The sequence below is a fragment of the Falco peregrinus genome, chromosome 2 (assembly GCF_023634155.1).
Source record: "Falco peregrinus isolate bFalPer1 chromosome 2, bFalPer1.pri, whole genome shotgun sequence".
NCBI lineage: Eukaryota > Metazoa > Chordata > Aves > Falconiformes > Falconidae > Falco > Falco peregrinus.
In genome coordinates this window covers 28156783-28178340 of record NC_073722.1, presented here as the reverse complement: position 1 = coordinate 28178340, position 21558 = coordinate 28156783, and the positions used below count along the sequence as shown (strand labels likewise).

Here is a 21558-nt window from a genome sequence, read left to right as displayed (position 1 = left end):
AACCAGCCATTAACATCCTAACAACTCGCTTTAGGCACAACAGTGCAGAGCTCTTCACAATGAAGAAATAAAAATCAACAATATGGCCAAGCCCTCCCCACTAACTGAAGAAATATTTGGGGATATCCTTCCCCCACCAGACAAATTCTTGAATAACATTTGCAAAACCTTATAACACAGAAATTGTTGTCTTAACCTGAGTAATGCATTAAAGGTAAGCTCTGCATGAACATGTTCTGTAGATCTCAAATGGCAAAATCAACCCCACGTTAAAGCAGTCTCCACTGGGGCACAAAACCTGTTACCACACTGCTCCTTTGAACTGGGAGCCCAAAAATAGTATCTCAGAAAAAGATCAGTTTCAAAGAAAAATTCCAAAATAGTAGCCAATATTCAGCTCAGCAAACAAAGAAAAGAAAACAAGGAGATTCCAGCTCATATTTTATTTCATGTTTTGTGTTGTTTCCCTCCCCCATCCTAATAAATGTGAAAAACCCACACATAAAGAGCAAAGAGGCACTGTGTTAAAAACAATTAGCACAAGCAATGCTTACATGTCAGCTTTACACCTACAATGGTTGCACAAATCTAACAAGGTAACGATGAATCTGAGATTTACTGAGATTTTAATCCTAGTCTTCCCACTGTTATGAACCCATACATAAAATACCTATGTCTCGTTTAACTTCATTTTGCAGATCAGAAAATAAACACTTAACAGGTTAATCAACACCTTTCATATGGAAAGACATACAGAAGTCTTTTCTCTAATTTATTCATGTAATTTTCTTCTGAAAAAATGCATTGCCTATTTTTGAGAAGCTGCATTTATTCAAATAATTACCATTTATTATCTGAAAATTATACTTCCTTTACCAGTCCACAACATGTCACAGGGACAATAAGAGACCAGCAGTCATTAAAGTATTGCAACAAAACACATTTATTACGCAGATCTTAAATCAATCTGAAATGTGTAGTGCAACATTACGTCAAGATAATTGGTCCAAAACTTTGATACCTATTTGAAACAACTAATTGCAAAATTTCTTCTTTCCCAAATGAATTGTCCTTGAGTTAACCCTCACCATTCAGTGTCTCTCTGTGGATGTGCACCTATCTGCAAGCATATATATCCATATATAATGTATTTGTGTACATATACATACAAAGCCAAATTTAAACATATTTTAATAAACATTTTTCTTCTTGATTTTTAGGGCCTTTTAACAGCAGCCATACAGATACTTTATCTGTGATAGACCTTTGAAACAGAACAAATATTTCTGTAGTTCTTAGATCCAATAAAAATACACAACACATTTTCTTCATGGGCATATTCACTTCAACGCACAAAACCCTTCCATTGCTCCATTTATTCCATTAGTGTAGGAGCTTAAATGATGCATGAAGCTTTCAGCAGTAAGGTGAATGTCATTTTTAAGAACCCAATAAAAAGATAAATACAGGAACTGTAACTCAATACTGAAAAATATTTTCAAATAAAAGTACAACTGTAAACAGTACATTCAGGTCCCGCCTCAGACAGTAATTTCTCCTGATGGCATAAGGCCCCAATTCAAATTGGCATTTAAGAATGTGCTTATTACATTAAGCAGCTGCTTTAGTCAATACGATTTAAGTTCAGGATTATATGCTTTCTTGAGCTAGGGCCTCAATAAATTAGAAGAAGGATCAATTAAAAATTATATGTAGCAAAAGAGTCAACAGTGCACTTGGAAAATTAAAATCTACAAACTTGTTTCAGATTTAACAATTGGTCAAATACGGTAAGTGCAAAGTCTGGAAGACTAAACTTGCTTTGTCCGTGCTCCACTCCAGAAGAATAAACACAAACCACTAAAAGATATTGGAGTTTGACCTAGTTTTCCCTATACTTCCTAGCAGAATTGCCAGATACATTATTTAATTTGTCTAATTTCTTCAGTCAAACAAATTATTTTTCCAATTAAGCTGCTCGATGCAATCAAGAATAGAAGTAAATGATGTAAGAAATATTACGGCACCTGTGAATAACAAAACCAGAAGAGGGGATAAGTAGTCATACTTATGGGAAGTATGGGCAGAAATTCAGTAGCAACATAAATCATCCTGAAAACTATGTTAATAAAAATCAATTGATGCTGATAAAATTTCAGAGGAAAAATTAAATTTAAGGAATTAAGAGATTATTTAAAACAGCTTCCAATAAGCAAGAAATAGTTTAAAATTCTCTCTTCTACCCTAAGAGCTCTGGCCAATTCCAATCGAACTTGAGGAACACCAAAGGCTAGTGAAAATCTGTGGCAGAGTGGTTAAACAGCCCACAAAAGGGACAGCAGCAAAATAAAGCAGATGCTGTTATTAATGCCTCCCCTGAAGCAAAGGTGCAGCATGAGCTCATTAGCTCTCTGCTCTGTTGATCCTGCTGCTTAACCAGGTAGCATCTGCAACACCTGGAAACAGCCTCAGCACAGCGGTGCCTTTTGCCCATTCAGCTGTTATGGGACAAAGTGAAAACTGGGATATGCTGTGAGAAAGGAAGGTGGCAATCCCATGGGATAAATAAAGGTGAGATTCACAAAACAACTTAAGAAAACCAAATAGTTTCATTGCTCACAGAGGTTTTGTTTTGAAGCCATTTTCTGATTTTTAAATGTAAGGAACTCAGGGCTTAAAAACCAAAGTAGTGGCAGGATGATAGTATATCATATATCTCCAGAAACTGCTACCTACATACTCAGAATGCAGCAAATGAGCCTGTTGTCTCAACCTTGGGACTCTCCTCACACTCGGAGTAAGAGCTGTGCTACAGGTGTAGTACAGGGATTTCCTAGTCCCTGCAAAAAGCACACTGCTCACCTTTGTCCTCATGGTAAAGGGAGGGGTTAATCTCACCCATTTAGTAACTGGCACTTCTTAATTGAGTGAGTTAATAACCTTCTGACAGATATGCTTGTGTGGGGACCATTTTTTCTTAAGGAAATTAATTTCTCATGTGAATATTAAATATTCATCAGATGCCGGCAGCTTTGTCAGAACCAAGCAAGCTTTATCCAAACAGTGATAGAGAAGTCTGCCTCTGTCACCCTGAGCTACCCAATGTCTGTTTATAAAATTACTTCAGCCCATTGGCAGAAAGAGATGATGCTACTCTTCCAATTCATATACCCTTTTAAATTAAATGTTGCTTTGAAGACTTCTTTTTGTCATCCTCAGTATTCTCTCTCAATGCTTAGATGTTTTAATCAGATGTACACCATATAGACACAGTTCTAAGATACAAGAACGAATACATTGTCTTATCTATTACCTTCCTCTCCCTTTTGATTCTTTCACATGCTCTGTCAGAGGACAAATCTGTGGAAGCAGACACTAATTTAATTTTTAAATTAAAAAAAATACATGAAAAATCACTTTTCAAAGCAGATGTTACTAATTTTTATAGTGTTAGAGACAATTAAAAATATTGCAGGCCAACAATACCAATATCATTGTATATCTTGTCTTCTTTCCAAAAATATCTCTCTAGTACTTACAAGATGGTACACAATATAAACAGAGGAAAAGCTTAGAATTATTATATCAAACAAGATCTGCAACAAAAAATAATTAACAAAACCCTGATGTCATTGCACTGCGCAGGAAAACCTCCAAATTTCTGGAGTTTTATATAATCAGCTTTCTCAGTTCAGTCTTAAATTATAGCATGTGGCATAAGCACGTACAAAATTAACAGCTGCATATAAACAAATTATATTTCCTCTGCACTGTACAACTGCATGCATCAAACCCGACTACTTTTTTCCAGAAAATACATATACACGCGCATATATATATATATATATACATACACACACACACACATATACACATATATAAACTTCAGACTCAGGAAATCAGCTAGAGGTTTCATCAGGAAGTACTCTGTTCTTCTGCAGCACTGTATTTAGTTCCTGAATAACATTTGATGGCAATTTGTTATCTAATTCCAAAGTAGTTTTCTTTGTTTTGTTCTTATTTTTCTTCAGTGCCTTATGTGGTTTTCCATGTAGGTCAGTCATCCCTGCACCTACATCCTCAGCAGAGACTGAGTTCCAATGTGTTTTTGCATGATTTCGGACTTTCTCCTCCTTCCGTTCCAAACATTGTGCCACAATAGAAGCTTTTTCTTTCCAATTTTTTCTTTCTTCCAGAAATTCATTTTCATGATGCTCACTGAATTTTGGTTTTCCAGAGTGCAGTTCTATATTCTGAGCAAACAAGCAAAGAGAAATAAGATCATTCACATTCACACAGTATTCAGTGATATTTAGATTGCAATTTTTCTCATTAGTTTCGCATAACAGTTTAAAAGAAAAATCAATTTTATTCAAGACCGGAGACAGCAGAGTTAATAGTTTTCAATTCACACAATTGGTGCTATTATCATTTAGTAAGCATATTTTCTTAATTAGTGATACTTCTGAAAATTACATAAATCTTTCAATTAAATGCACCATGTCAATGAAGACATTAATTTTCATATACTCGCAATTTTTCATTCTACCACAGCAGACTGTTTTAATGTTTTACAGCAGTTCCATATACTCTTAAAAATTCAGAATTCTTAAATTGAACAAATACAACTAAAAATATTGCAATTTTGATCTTAATGACTGAGCTACATGAATGTGCAAAATATAACTTTACATGATCACATAAACATTTTCAGCAGCTGTTCAGTCCTACCTGATAAAAACTGTCTGCTTTTTCAAATTTTGGCTAGCAATTTTAAGTAAACATACTGGGAATTCAGATAAAACAACAAACTGATGGCAATGCAACTGTTCCGTATCGGTGGGCTGTTTTCAAGTTCTTAAACTGTAGGAGATGAAAGTTAAATCAAATGCTGCATCTAAATTTGTGACTGGTGTGGCCCATTAGGAGTGCATCTGTACAGTGAAAGTGCTGAGAATTTGACGTCCACACTAACACTATTTCAGGGCTGCTTTTTTTTTTTTTCTTTCATTTATATACACTTCAGACTACTTTTAGTTTTCTCCTACTGACAGAAGGTCTATTTTTGGCTGCAGTGCATTAGATATGCTCCTGCAGAAAGTCTTCAGCTTCAGTTCCATCTGAAAGCAAACCAATTTCACATGATCCAGAACCACTCCACAATACGAAGCAAAACACAGAAAATGGGAACATTTGCTCTTAAAGTACAGCCCTGATCCTCACTAAAACATTCATGTGGATGTACCTAAATTAGCTTCTCTTTAGTGTCTGAATATTTTTTCAGGTTTGCTTTAACATATATGAGGTATTAAGATTCCAGGAGACAACTTGCTCAAAAACTATGGATGACTGATTCCATAAAAATCCAGCCAAACTGAACAAGTGTCATACAGGAAAGATTAAAAGAACCAGTCTCCCTCAGTTTTAAGTATCTTCTAATAGTCAACAAAGACATCATACATGAAGGAAGAATTCAAGGACCTCATTTTCTTTGAGAGCTGTGAGGCTCTTCCACAAGAAGAATGATCTGCCTACTGCCACATCAACTGAGCAGACAGGGTACAATAAATTCCTCTGCCATTCTTATTTGCCTTGTATGTTTTACAGTGGCATTTCTTTCTTCATGAGGACAGCAAATATAAGCCCAATACAAAACGTTGATGCAGCAAATTAGCTGCCATGTAAGAAGAAAAACAGTAAATATTAAATGAGTTTACGTTACAAAATACAGTATAAATCAGTGCAGTCTCTTGAAATTTCACCTGAGCTAGCATCTGCTCAATAATAAAAGAAACAAACATTTAGATTATGTAAATCACAATTTTTAAAAGATCGGATAAAGGGTTTATTTTATTGATATCACTTTCAGCATTAAGGAGGCTGGTATTTGCAGCCTTGGTGAATATTTGCATTCACCAAGAATGAAAACTTTCCCTTAATAACGAAGCACCAGTAGCCATGATATTAAAAAAAAATCAGTCCCAGAACAACAATGCATGCAAGACTTCATACTGCTACATGTGTTACCACTGGTGCCTGCTATGGAGCAGATTTTAGCTTGCCTGAAGACTCTTTTAAATTCTACTGCCATCAGTAACAACTGCTATCAGTTTAGAATCTCTTGCTATCACCTAATCCAGGAAGAAGCATCCTAATATTTAATGTGTTCAGCAAAAAAAGTTCAAGGCAACTGAAGAACTGTTCCAATGACTCAAGAAGGGGGGGGGGGCTTTGCTAAGTATTTGAAAAAGCTGTAATTTTCCATTTAAGATAATTTCTTTCCATTTCCAGTAACATTCTCTCATGAACAGTAAAACAGTGAGATTATCACCAGTTCAATTAATAAAATAATAAAAGGCCTATCTGTGATAACATACACGCACTATATGGAATGCAAATTGTCATGCAGTACCTTTCAGAAAACACAGTAACACACTCCAAGCTGGTCACTATTACTCAGCAAACTAAGATATGAATTACTTGTGAAATTGTCAGGAACAACAATCTTCTATTTACAGAATTTTTTACATCATATTTCAATTTTTCAACTCTTGAGAAGAAAAATACCAACTACATTTTTTAAATCAGTATAGTTCTCCTGCTAAACTGGGTATGGGAGAAGCCTTTTATATAATCAAAGTAAGAACAGATCAAAAAAACCACTCAAATTTAAAGGTTGACCACTTCTCTGAAACAGCCTTGTATTATGGCATTCAGCCCCTTAACACAGACCTCTACTCAACATTCTCAAGTTTTAAAGTAGATTCAGTATATAGAGAAATCCTAATTCCCAGCACTGTAAGAATATTCAATTGATGGAGCGAAATTCTGTTGTTCAATTTGGAGTACTAACAGTTTCCTTTATAAATAACATACCAAAATCATGTGTGAACAAGGCTGCACATCAAATTTCTTAATAATATTATTTCTTAGTATTTGATCTCCTGCTTAGTCACATGCTGTAAATTATACTGCTGGATTCATACTTCTCTCCCAGTAACCTCTGATGCAAAAAAACCAACAAAAAAATTGTGTTAGAAGCAGCAGTATGCCTCAAAATTTCAGCCCCTTAATCAAGTAATTGGTAAATAAGTTGATAATAATATGGACATCTAACATTTTCTTTTTTGTTTTCTGAACATCACCAGCAAAAACATGTGGAGCAACTCTATTTGCAGCCTCCATTATCCCCATGACATACTGTTCCTTTCAAAATGCTGCACAGGTATATCCTACTGTAAGTCAGTATTCCTTAATCCTCAGTCTTCCCATATTTTGAAATAAAATTACAGATTTACTGCAGATATACAGAAATGTAAGATTCTATATGAGAAATATGCATATTTTAAATGCACTATCCATGCATGCAACAAGTGGTACAGAAACAACAGAAATCTTTTGATCTACTTGTTATCAGAAGGACTCTATAGTCACACAGTGTTTTCAAACTTTCTGTATTATACATTTATCTTGTTAGCACACAATAAAACTGCTTTGTTTTAGCATAGATCATTAATATTAAACTTGTTTGTTTCTGGTTATCTTCAGGTTGTGTCCCCCCACTGCCCCTTATTTTCATATCACAAAGATGCCACTTCTTCCAGCGTTTGGAAAACTTTCAGTCTTTTTTCCTGCCTATATGAAGATAACTTTGATCGCATTTCTATTACAGGTTTACACATTGACCTGTAAACAGACCTATGTTTTTCTACAAACCAGCATCTTTCAGAAAATGCTTGCTCCTGTTATTACTTTCCAATGCTTTAAAATGGAGATATTTTGGCTTGCTGGTGAAGTACTACAAATCCATGGAAAGACTGAAGGCATGTTCTCTAAATAGGTATCTACTGCTTACTGACTACGCTGCTGTACAATATTTTTCCTTCATAAACCATATCATATACTTACTTTCTACCACTATTTTACCGTTCATTCTAGATTTGACTGTCCATGTGAAAAAAAAAGTGTGTTTTTATTTTCCACTTTAAATAATTTTATGTCAGCCTTCCTAAAATATGCAAATACCCTCTGCATAAAACTTCTCTGGACCTAGTTATGGCATAAATAATGAAGACTGTGATCTTCTACTTTTAAGTTACAATGCAGAATTCCTTTAAATGGCAGTATACAAAATATTACAGTCCTTCCCAATTAAGCACATTATCAACAAAAACACTAATAAAATATTAATTCTAGTACTATAAGGTATTAAGGATTTTAAATCAGGAAGCTCAAAATCCAATAAAGCCTTTACCCTAAAATGTCTGAATTTGTAGTAATCTCAAAGAATGTTTTAGAGATCTCAACTGTACCTGCGTAAAGAACAGGTAAGAGACATGAGTTATGTCTCTTGAATGACAAAACCTATGATTTACTTTCATCAAAGAAGTTTTAAAATGCAAACATTAGAAGGAACTTATCAGAGAACTGCAAAAATACTTCCTGGGAGACAGTTAAAATAAAAGGACAAATTAAACAAAACAGGAAAACCAAAATCACATTCACACTGTATTATACCCATTTGGTAAGGCAGAGCAGAAATGCCTGAAGAAAGCGTAACAACAGAGGGATGGAGTTGCCTTTTAGATAAAGCAGTACTCTACCTTTACTTTTGGTTTGCTATGGAACTGAGTCAGCTTCACCAATCTATACCTGAACCACTGTCTCTGTAAGTGGTGATAACAGCTACCATATTATCTACATCCCTTCAAAAATCTTCTAAAACATGCAAGAAATAATACTGCATACAAAGGACCAAGCTCTCCTGTTTCAACACTTATTCTCTGCTGCATTCAGATTAGTTACCACTATTTTTCCCAAGCAGAACAGGGAAAAGTGGTAGGTTTCCACTATCCCTGCTTCTTCTCAGCTGGAAGTAATGCAAGTCAGTCCTCCCCACAGGCATTAGTATCTTTACGTGGATACCAGAAATTCATCTCAAGCTAACAAGATAAGGTTGAGACATATCACTAGTGCACATAATGCAGTGACACAGCTCAGTCTCTTCACAGAGTTGTAACTAAACCCTCTTGTTCTTCTTTGAGACTAGTAATAATTACAATTTAATGTATCACAGTTAGTTCCATCTGAGCTTTTCCATTACATTTGCAAAGCAGACAACTAAAACACTAAAACAGTGCAGTTCTTTTAGTCCAGGGGTCCTCAAACTGTTTAACCAGGGGGCCAGTGCGCGGATGAAGGGGCAGGCAGTCAGTCATCTGCGGCTGCTTGGTTTCACCTCCCCAACCCCCGGCGGGGGGGGCAGGGGGGTTCTGTAAATACCGGGGGCCGGATTGAGGACCCTGGGGGGCCGTATCCGGCCCATGGGCCATAGTTTGAGGACCCCTGTTTTAGACAGAAAAGATATGGTAAAATTCACACATAGGACATTTTTTAAGGAACTTATTAAAATAAAATTGTAATAAAGTGCACTGTGATAATGTGCATTCTATTTCTAGGTAAAAGTCCTATTTACTTCTAATGAACAATCATTGCTTAAAAAAAAACCCACCCCCAAACAAATAAAAATCCACTATTGATTTACTGAACAGCCTAAGAGGTGACTCAAGTTTAGGTCACGTAATGTTTTTTTACATTACTTTCTCTTAATTGTTCCGTTAATGACAAAACAATGAAAAGGATATTGATAATAAGAACATCTACATTTTATATTTTTCCAGCTCTAAAGAGTTCATTATTACTGAACTATTTACAAGTATAGCATTGCATTTTAGAACTTCTACACCAAGTTCAAGTCCCACTTACTTCTGTACTCCCTCTGATTTTACAAGTGTTCTTCTGGTGAATAGGAATTAGTGGTAAGCCTCCGATCTTTGGACTTTTAGTTATAGACTGTTTTCTTGCTTTTCCAGCAGGTGGCCATATATCTGCATGCTGAAGAACAAAATGATTCTTTATTTGGGTGTGGCATTTCATAAATACACAACATCCTTTTGTATGTAAAACTCTCGGAAAAAGCTATCTATTGCACATCTCCATGCCCTCTTTTTGGGGCCAAAGTTTGAAAACACTACAGAGCTTAAAATTACGTTAGTATTTTATATGTGATGTGCAATATTGAGTGAACAGAGCCAAAATATCTCTATACAGTTTTCATGTATCAAACATTTTCCCTCCATATTATAATTCCAATTATCTTCTAAGATAATATCAATTATCTTCTAGGAAAATAACAAACAAGATGCACAAATTTACTTGATTCACAATTTCAAAATTCCACATAAACATGCTTTCAGGAGTCCAAATAGAAGTTTCTTAAATAAAATAAAATGAACCCAATCTGTAAATGAGTGTTTCAATATTATAATTTCAATATATTAATAATTTAGGAGAAAACTGCTGCTTAAGCTACAATAACCTGTGTTATCCAAAAGGAATCAGCTTTACATTCTGAATGCTCTAAAAACACAACCTACAGATAAACAGATCTGCCTTCCACAATAGTTTCAGTAGATCTCAAGTGAAAACATGTCAGTTTTGGAGAGAACTCCAAAGTGTGAATCCTCATTCTGAGTGAAAAACATGACTGGGAAGAGAAGGGAAGGAAAAAAAATAACTGAATATTTCAAACAAAATATGAAAACCTCTTTCTGTTAAGAGGTCTGTAATGAACATTCATTACCAGATCATGTAGAATTTCACAGCTAGAAATTTGAACACTTGTGCTGGAAGCTGACAGAGTCTTCCTTAATGGTAACCAGAAGGATAGCTCTGAGGACAAGGTAGCATAACAGTATTTTCCTGAAGAAAGCTTCAACATGAGATTCTGTGAATCAAAGACAGTGTACAAGGCCTACAGAACAGTTTCTAATGCTTGAAGAAGAGCGCACAAAGCTAAATTAGAAAAACTCCAAAGGAACCGGCCAGCCAGAAGTGCAAAGGAGCCCTACTAAAACCTGAGACCACTTTGTGGAAATACCAGAAAAATACTAACCCAAAGAATCAGTCATAAGGAACAGGAAACAAATTCTGTATGAACACGGGAAAAAAAACCAACCCTTTTTTACTGTGGGAGTGGTTAAACACCAGAATAAACTCCCAAGAAAGGTTGTGGAGTCTCCAATTATTCAAACCTGACTGGACACAGCCCCAAGCAACCTGCTCTAGCTGACCCTGCTTTGAACAGAGGGATTTGACTAGATGATCCCCAGAGCTCTCTTCCAAACTAAACAATTCTGTGACACTGTTCAAATCTGTAACAAATTTCTTTCCACAGCTGTCAGGATCTTCAGAATAATTTTTTTTTCTTTTTTTTTTTTTTTTTTAATGCTATTCAGCCTTCCAAATCCATGAAGTCTCTTCAAGGCTGTATACAAAAATCCATTTGTGGAGCTGTGATCATACTTGCAGATAGTCTGCAAATAAAAACTGCTTTACTATTAACAAACTATCACAATCAGTGACTACTGACTTAGAAAAGCAGTCCAGAAAACAGAAGCCCCAATTTCAAAATTAGAAAAAGTATTTTATACGTTCACATCTTCACAGAGTAAAAAATTCTCACACGTAGTGCTGACCAGCGTGATGTAAAAGCCTATTATGAGTTCTCCTCAGTGAACATTAAAAACATTTTCTTCCAATGAAAGACTGAAGATATCTGAAAAAGCAGGTCTTGCCAACAAAAATCAATTCACTGTGGACCAAGATACAAGAAACATATACAATTAAAGAAGTGAGTGAGAAACTTTTAAGTCAGCTTCTGAAGGAAACTGCCTCTCTTAATTCTCAGCAAGCTTAAGGAAACTCCCTGTCAGTTAAGCAGCCTGATTTCCCTCTAGTGTATGTAGCATTTCTTAAAATAGAACTTTTGGAAAGTACATCAGAAATACTAGCAATGTATTAGGCCACATAATAAATGTATTTATTCATAGTTTTGACCTATCTGCTCAACTGCAGCTCATGGTAATATAATGTACCTCTCTAGTTGATCAAAGGCAATGGAACTGGGAGACTATTGTTGTGTCCATCTTCATATCAATTAATTACTTCCACCTGTATGCTATGTATGCTATTAAGTGATTTTGTACAAAACTCTTCTAGAATTCAGGAATCCAGTTTCAGCCATACTTTCCAGAATGATTTTGCATACACAACTGAAATGAACAATGGTCCTCCTTCAAACCCTCTTAATATTTACCAGTTTGAAGTACAAGATGAATAACCTCCAGGCTAACTTGATTTTCTGTATGAAAAATACCCTTGTTACTAGATTACAGTAGTACCACCTATACTTTGCTATTTATATTCTCTGCATTATTTATACTACAGGAATAAACATCAGAAAACAAGGGGAAAAAATAACAATAGTACTACTATCTTAGCATTATTACTTACCGATAAAGTCTTATTCTGCTCAAGCACTGAGGAGCACAGTAACAGATTCATCTCCCTCCTAATTGCACTGGATCATGAAATGTCAATGTTTTAACACTTCAAAACCTACTTTACAGTATTTTTCAATTTGTTATTTAAGCTACTCCACTGAAAATGTGCTGCCTGCAGACTCTCTAACATAAAGGTGTTCAAATACTGTGATAACAGATCAGGTAAAAGACAAGCTGTCTTCCCTAAAGAAGATTTTAACTAGAAATAACTTCAGTTGACAAGTACAGTTTTCTGGTTTACAGATGGAATACTGTCATAATAATTGTCTGCTGCTGAATGATACAAAACAGTTGGAGATCTTATCTTAAGCTTTAGCAATATCAACCATTGCATTTCCAAGGAGATTTTCACTGTAAATTATATCTAAAGCAGTAGACTGTAATAAGAACAATCCAGCAAGTCTGCATCATTAGCACTTCATTTATCATGTAATTCAGACTCACTTTACCAATGTCAAGAATGCTGATTAAACAAAAAAACCCAAATCCGTAAAAAAGTGCCAAAAAACCCCAAAACTAAAAAAAACCTCCCAATGTAGCTCATTAGTACTGCTAATTCATTGTACTGATCATTCATTGGAATGAAGTTAAAAAAAACCCCAACAATAGTATTAATTCATACAATTTTTTTTTAATTAAATGCATGTGAAATGCTTTAGATTTTTTTGTTAGAAAAAATATCCTGAACATTGAGCAGTATCTCCCAGGTTTTTATCTATATTGTCAAAGCAACATTCTACATCGTACACTACCTGATCAGAATGCTAATAGATTGCCCCTGTGATTTTACATCAGAAGTACTTCAACAGTTACCAAGCTTGTATGAGTTATTTCTAAGTAGCCTATATTGATAACCTCTGAGCCTATTTGTTGTGACACCACTCATTTTATGCCCATGAGATGTATGCCAGGACTGGTGGCTGTTTCCATAGAAACTACAATAGTTACTTCAGCTAAAGGAGCTGACTGAATAAGACAAAAGTTTGGAAGTCTTACTTACAAGGCACGCATTATATAAAGGTCAGATTCTGATTTAGAAAGCCTCTAAGAAGTATGTATTACAACACCCTATGTCTAGGCCACTTTACGCAATACATAAATCTACTGATGTTTATTCACAGTGATATTCCCCAAAGTTCCTGGAACATTATGGGAGAGGCAAGAAAAATCTGACACAAATACAAAATCCTTTTGAAACTTTGAACTACATTCCAGCCTCCTGTCAGGTTGAATTACTCCCGTTTCTCTTACTCCTACTTCCTCCTATGTAAATATTAAGTTCCATTTGCAAGGACATGTTACATAGCACAAATGTAAATCCTCCTTACTTACAATCTAGTTAGCAAGCAGAAGATTACTTAATTTAGGATAATGCCTATCCGATACATTGAATTGTCATTGTTAACTAACCTGGATACCAGAGAAAAACATTTGTATTGGCACAGCACTTCAACAGGGCTAGTTTACACCACAATGTTTTTAAACAAGACACCCTTCTTTCACAACTACTTTGCATGCAGCATCCAAACTAGTGAGCAGAGAGATAGCACTCAGGCAGTGTGGCACGCAGACAGACCCTTTAGGTCAATGGCCAGAATTTTGGCCAGAAGAGGTTTATTACCACAAAGGAAATTAGTTTTCTTTCTTTAACCAGCTTCTTTACAACACAGCAGGAAAAAAAATAAAATAAATGCCAGAATCTAATGTTGTTATCCTCTAATCTCAAAGCACTCAGCTTTCATATGAAAATGACAGTCTTCATACACTAAGATCTATCTTTTTTGCAGTTTCATTACATTGAGTATTCCAGAAACTTTAATGGCATTGCAACTTTACCTATGACATATCCATAACACATACATATAATGGTTTAACGGGATTTCTGTAACAGCAGTGAGTTAAATCTCTTTGATCAGATTAGTACCTGTGCAGTAAAAATGCTGATCATCCACTCCATCTGCACATCTTGTCCATCACAACATATGTACCTAGAATGCAATATATAATTAACAAGGAAACCAATGAAAACTCCTGTTGCAGTTAAACATATTGAGGAATAGGCTTCTAAACACCTTCAAACAGTGTATACACTCATTTATGAATGCTGTTTATTATTAACACTCCCAGAAAAAGATAGGAAAACATAAGTACTTCAAATTGTCATTTTACCCTACTTTGAACACAATGCATGTGCTTCATTTAAAGCATGTCTATAGGTTTAAAATTGATCAATCTAAATTTATGATAATTGCTTGCTCTATGGCCACAGAAGGAAGACAGATAACTAACCCCAAAAGATTTCCAAAACTTATGAATTAAGACTTCAGTTAATTAAGAAAAGCAAAAAGTCAACATGCAAGCAAAATATTACCAATTAGTTTTCAAACATTCTTATTTTGAAATTTAACATTTCAACAAATATTAAACACTGAAGTTAAACCAATCGTGTGTCATGTTTACTTACCACTGGAGCTTTTCAGAAAATACTGCAAGTCCCCAGCTGAAACAAATAAAATTTTCAGAAATTATTTCCAGAAACTCTACACAGAGACATAGTTCTTAAACTGCAGAGACTCATTACCTTATATAGTGCCTTTAAGTGGAGAAAAAAACATAAAATTAAAGTTTAAATGTGTACTGCAAATCTATAATGAAATTGTGGATTTCATGATGAATTTTTCCCATTTTCTCACAGTTGATTCACAAACATTCTGTTCTGGACAAAGGGTTACAGCCAAGCCCTGCAAATGATGGCTATTTGCCTCATTTTGGCTGTGGCTGTACTTTCTGAAAGCTGCTAGAAGTAAAACTTCAAGATGGTGCCCTGTGAAGAGACTACTACAGTGTGAAAGTTACAGAGGGAAGAGACATATGCTTGCAGTGTAAACAGAAGGAATCACATGAGTTTACAGAGATTTAAAAATTTCTGAAAAAAAAAAAAAAAAAAAAAAAAAAAAAAAGGGAGTAGGTGCACAATAAAGCCTCTGAGGTAAAAGAAGCACAGATATTCCTGGAGATCCAGAAGAGACTGCTTTAGAAAGTAGACTGAAAATAAACCTCAAGGAAAGAACTTACCTGCAAAGACTCATTTGCATAATCTTTTTACTCCTGTTTTGGACTAATCGCCTACTCATTCTGTGTTTAACTCAAAGAAAAAACCCAACCAACAAACAACATTTTCTCTAACACAACTAAGCTTTGAAATTTATAGACCTTTGGGGGATGTTTTGATGTGCCAACTGTAAAGGAGAAGTTCAAGCAGATCTGTTTAAAGGCTACAGCCAACCTAGAATCCCCTTAGGATAGGATCCTATGTACATTGCCTTGGTGTTCCCAAAGCTTTGACCAAACAAATACTGGAAACATCTGAGAAAAACAGGTGTCACTTTTCACTGTTCTTTTCCAGAGACATAGTCACCAATGTTTGTAAAGGGCACTGTAAACTTCAGCTAGAAGAAACATCAAAATAACAGATCCTGAAAAAGGAAAATCTTCTACTGAACAACAAGAACTATCACTAAAGGCCATGACTAGCTCGTTTTCTCTTCTCTGTTTTTTCTTGGTGCAAAGAAGGTATGTTCACCAATGAAATGCAGGACACATACTACAAAACTGAGCGAGCTAGCAGCAAACATATCCACAAGAGATAATACACTTAAGATTAAGAAAAGCCAATCAATAAAGTAATTTCCTAGCACAGAAGAGTTAACATGTAACACAAACCCAGAGATAGAAAAAGAACAAGTATTATTATAGAGGTTAATTTAATTCAGCATACTTCAATTGGCTTCTTGACTTTTCCTTGTTCCACAATGTTTTATGTTCTCCTTTGTTGATGATACTACAAGTACCTTGCAACACAGTGTTTAACTTATTTTATTTTCTATTCTTACATTGTTGGTGGCTTCATTTTCTTTTTCACTCCAAGATAAAGCTTCAGGGAATTGACAGGCAACACTTTTTCAGGTTTGCTAGCCTGCAAATAAAATAAGATTCTAATTATTGTATCAGGAATGTGCAAAAGAGGGAATGCCACATAACTGTGTTCACAGTTAGGCTTCTTTCACGGGCCCTTCTTTTCTAACAGATCATGGTGATTTTTCTCTCTTTTTTTTCCCCATGAACAAAGTATGCTAATAACTATGACTGGAAAGAGTCTAATTAAGAACTTGAGGTCCACATGAAATTACAAAAAATGTAACACAACTAGAATAATGAAGATGTGGTGGTACAATTCACAAAACTGCAGTGTTTTAATATATGGACACAAGCTCTTTTGAAAGAGACATGGAAGATGAGGAGTGGGGTTGCCCTCTGCTAAAGAAGCCCTTCCTTGGGATAGACAATATCATCATATTTGCTTCAGATCACCTAATCAGAATGAAAAAAAAAACAGATGAAGACTTTAAACAATCAAGTCTCTGAATAACAGTTCCTGACTCTTACAGGGCAGGGGATGGGGAAGGCAGAGCTTTGCTCTCCTTGGTGTCTTCTGGAAGGACAACACATTGGGACACAAATAATCCGGCCAGTTTCTGGAGGTTGTCAGAGATAACCTCTTGACACGAATACTGGATGCACCAACAAGGGATGATGCACAGCTTATATCTGCTATTCACAGACAAGAATGAATGGGTCAGGGACATGATAATCAATGGTAGTATTGGCCATAGTTACCATGAAATGGTAGAACTCAAGATCCTGAAGACAAAAAAAGATGACAGACAATGGAGATTAGAAGAGCAATATTTGGCTTATTCAAGGAATTGATAATTGATAGGTGGGTGTCCATGGAGGAGGCAACTCTGAAGGGCAAAGGAGCTCAGGAAAGCTGGCAGGTCTTTAAGGATAGCATTCTCCAAAACCAATAGTTTATCCCAATGCTCAGGTGAACAAGCCCAGGTAAATAGGTAGCTCATGGTGGAGCTCCAAGGCAGTATACAGGCAGTGGAAGAAGGGACAGACTATAAAGGAAAAAGTTTAGAAACACTGCCCAGGACATGTAGATACAGTGTTAGGCAAGCCAAAGCTCATTTGGAATTGAGATCTACTATGGACATCAAGGGCAACATGAAGAGCTTCTACACTGGTACCTTAGTAGTAAAATGCTGAACCAGGAAAATGCAGACTCTTTGCTGGACAGGGAGGGTGAATTAGCAACAGGAGACACAGGTAAGGCTAAGGTAACAATATCTTCTTTGCATCAGTCTTTGCACCAGCAAGGTCTCGTAGGCCTCTATGGTTACAGACAGGGTTCGAAGAAAAGAATAATGACTGCACTAGAGGAGCACTGGATTGAGTCAGAAAAGACCTGAGAGAATTTAAGTCATGCAAGTCCATTGGATCAGATAGGGTTCTAAGTGTGCTGGCTGACATCCTGGAAAGGTTGCGCTGTGTCATCTTGGAAGTGTCAGAGATCAGGGACAACTGCTGATAACTGGAAAAAGAAAAACATCGCATCCATCCTCAACAAAGGCTGAAAAGACAACTTTAAGAGCTAGTTGCTTGTCAGTCTTATTTCAGTCCCTGGAAAAATCCTGGAGTGAGTTTTCTTGGAGCATGTTTCTGAGCACATGGAAGAGAAGGTTCTACTAGGAGCATGCAGCATAGCCAACGTGATAGATTTCTACAATAAAATGACTGGATTTGCGGATAATAAAGGAGTAGTGGATGCCACTTACCCCAAGGCTTCTCACACCGTCTCCCACATTATCCTTCTAACAAAGCTGGTCTGGATGGGTAGACATCTATACCAGTAAAAAGCTAGTTACACGATCAGACTTAGATGGTGACAACATCTCAGACATACTCTAACTGCTGATCTATGACAAGGGGAGTACTGCAGGGGCCTATCCTGAGACCTGTCCTTTTTAACATCTTCATCAATGACCTGAAGGAGTCAATCACCAAGTTTGCAAAACAACCAGTCAATATGCTTGGGGGCAGGGCTGACTTCCAGAGGGACCTAAACTGAACAAAGAAATGGGCCTACAGGAATCTTATGAAATTCAACAATGATAATTACCAAGTCCTGCTCTGGGGAAGGAGAAAAAAACACCTTGCAATGACACAGACTGGGGAGGAGCTCTACTAAGAAGCACCTGAGGGTGCTGGTAGACGGCAAGCTGGGCATAAGCCAGCAGTGTGCCCGGGCAGCAAAGAAGGTCTTCTGGGCTGTGTTGGTAGAAACACAGCTAGTTTGTCAAGAAGAGTGACTTTCCTCCTCTCCTCAGCACTTGTGAGACTACGTCTACAGTCCTGCATGTAGTTCTGAGCCCCCCAATACAAAGAAGAGAATCAATAATCTGGAGTGAGTTCAGCAATGGCCCACCAAACTGGCTGGGGGCTGGAGCACTTGCCCTGTGAGGAGAGGCCGACCTAACAGCAGCACCCCAGCACCTACAGGGAAGTTATCAAGAAGACCAAGTGAGGCTCTTCACATTGTGAGAAGATGATTAGATATAAGGACAAACTTTCTTTCATGAGGACAGTCAGGTACTGCAACAGACTGCCCAGAGAGATTGTGCCATCCCACCCTCCATGGTTTTCAAGATTAACTGCATCAAGCCCTGAACAACCTGTTCTGACCTCACTTGCTAGCTATTGTGAACAAGAAGTTGGACTAGAGGTTTCTTCCCTCCTTGTTCCTTCTTGAATGACCTCTAGCCAACCTACAAGAGACATATACCCAACACTAGGTATGAGAACTGAAGGTCCCTAGAGTATGAAACGCTGAAAGGAGACAATACAATTCTCATGTACACTATTCTACTATAGAACACAACTAACATCTAATACAACACACTAATATCCCTTTAGTACTTATAGGACAAGTGGTTTAGCCTTCTATTTAGAAAAAACCCACAATTTAAAAAAAATATTATGATCCCAATACATAAAGCTACTTCACAGCGTTAACTGTCCTGGAGTCTTAATTTCTCCTTCTACAGCTTTCAACCTCTACCGCTCCAGTATGGGGAAAAAAGGAGACACAATCTGAGATGGCATTTAGGAAAAAAAAACCAAACAAAAACCACACATAACAGTTGTATGGTTGGTATTCTTGTGTAACTTTGTAACTTCCTGCTCAAAGCAAGGGTACTGGCAGGATGAAAAAAAAAACAACCAAAAAAACCTACAAAACATACTGTTTAGTTAAATAACAGTATACTTCTCACAAAATTGTATCTTAAGCCTTTTATCTGTGTGTGACTATCTCTTAACAGCAGTACGTTAAAAGTGGTATGATATTTCAGTCAATTAGCACAATATTGCGATTTAACATACAGTATCATGGAAACTTTTCACTTTTTTTGATAATTGCTCTTGAATGAGAGAAAACAATTAAAAGAATGTATCTCCACCACAAACTTAATTTCCTGTTAATGAGAATTTATAAATTCAATACTACATGCAGTTTTAATAAACATTATTTTCATCTGCAATATCAAGCTTTCCTACTATTAAATTCTAAATATGACTGAAATTTAACCAAGATTATTAGTGATAGACGAACATCTTTCAAAAGAAAATACACCAAACTGATACACAATATTTTGTCAGGATGGTATTTCCATTCACTTTTTTAAAAAACAAATGTAAATCCATTTAAAAGTAACACTGTTCAAAACTGCACCAGAGATAGGGAATTTAATGTTTTGTAAATCAGAGTGGCTTAAAAAAAAGCAGATTATAAAGTAGTGTAACAAAACAATCATAAACTCTTTCCAAGATACTAATTAAGGTTTTATGGACTTATTAATTTATTCTCACATATGTGCCAATTTGAGTTTTAGCACTAAATTATGAGACACTATTTTTGACATTGTCGGGTCATTCTAATTAAGATTTTATCCACAGTAGCACAAGAAGACACAGTATTTCTTTTGCATTAGCTTAATTGAGCAATGGATCTATCTTTTAAAGAAGTACTTTATGAAGCTCAAAAATTATACATCTATATTTGCTGGATGGGCAAAACCAGCAGTCAGCAAAAATAAAAGAACTTAAACTTTAAGAGATTTTTTAAAAACCAGAAATTATCCGAACTAAAATGAAAACATAGTTCATGATGCATATTATTTATATATACTTTAATACCAGCTGTGTACACCCAAAAACACTCTAAAGAAAACTCTCATGAAATACTTAAAACTGAACCCACCATGCTATTAAGTATGCTTAGATTTGCTTCTGTGGAATCCTGAGGCCTATCTAATTATCCATACTAGTTTTTGGAGGACAGAATACATCCAAAAACTGTTGTTGGGAAGCAGGGCAAGATTTCTCTAGGGTATTGAGACTTACTGTTTCCTGTAATGTCTTCTATCATGACAGTTGTAGACAGAAGAGCCCTGTTGCTTGTAATTTCTAAAGGCTTTGTGTGAGACACCAAGAAAAAATGCAGCTCGCTTAAGTTCCATACTCTCTATTACTACTCTCCACAGTAGGCTTTCAAAAAAATCTTAATCACCACACAAGCTGTAGGCATTCCTAAACACTGGGAGTTTTATATTATCTAAAGCTTATAGTAATGCATAATTACAATAGCTAAATAAGCAACTGACACAAACTCCTTTCACCAAAGCCTCTGTGAAATTGTAAGATAAAAATCTTGTACTTCACCCCCAGACTCTAGAAGTTGCCATTTAATATCAGAAATTTTTATCTGTTTGCCTTTTTTTTTTTTTTTTTTGTACAAAACAGAAAGCTTAAGTGAGTGTTTAAGAGTTTGGTGAAGAGTTTGTCTGTTGTACCTTCACATCCTTATAAAGAAGCAAGTTTCCTTCCCGTAACACAAAATAACGCTCTTGAAACTTGTTTCCAGACAGTAGTTTTGATGGTTCTTCTTTGTACTTCAGATTGCCTGCTTTCATGCTACCTTTATCATTTTTCTCTATCAAGAAAATAAAAAAGCATTTTGTTAGATTTGACAAAGCCAGATGCTAGTTTAAGTACCCCTAGTATTACTGTTTATCAAAAGCCTGAAATTACAATTCCACTGATTTGTTATAATGTTATATATAATATATGAATACATATAATTACATATTACAGTAAATACATACTATATATTTATACATTATTTATTAATAAGAAAGCTATTTTTGAATATTGACACATTATGATTTTAATTAATGGGGGGAGGAAATGT

The 21558-nt window shown here is 35.8% G+C and overlaps 1 protein-coding gene across 4 annotated transcripts in view; it reads right to left on the bottom strand.

Moving 5' to 3' along the window:
• Positions 1 to 924: 924 nt before the first annotated feature.
• Positions 925 to 21558, bottom strand: part of ARAP2 (ArfGAP with RhoGAP domain, ankyrin repeat and PH domain 2) — a 130034-nt gene continuing 109400 nt past the window's right edge. For 3 of the 4 annotated variants that reach the window (XM_055796151.1, XM_055796150.1, XM_055796152.1), the window contains exons 28-33: positions 21161 to 21300; positions 16298 to 16380; positions 14869 to 14904; positions 14329 to 14392; positions 9766 to 9894; positions 925 to 4253 (exon numbers count right to left, since the gene is read on the bottom strand). In XM_055796151.1, coding sequence (XP_055652126.1) covers positions 3900 to 4253; positions 9766 to 9894; positions 14329 to 14392; positions 14869 to 14904; positions 16298 to 16380; positions 21161 to 21300 — 806 coding nt within the window. In that variant the 3' untranslated portion in view covers positions 925 to 3899. Of the gene's footprint in view, positions 4254 to 9765; positions 9895 to 14328; positions 14393 to 14868; positions 14905 to 16297; positions 16381 to 21160; positions 21301 to 21558 lie in introns of those variants that run through there. The other variant, XR_008745820.1, reaches the window with a different exon arrangement.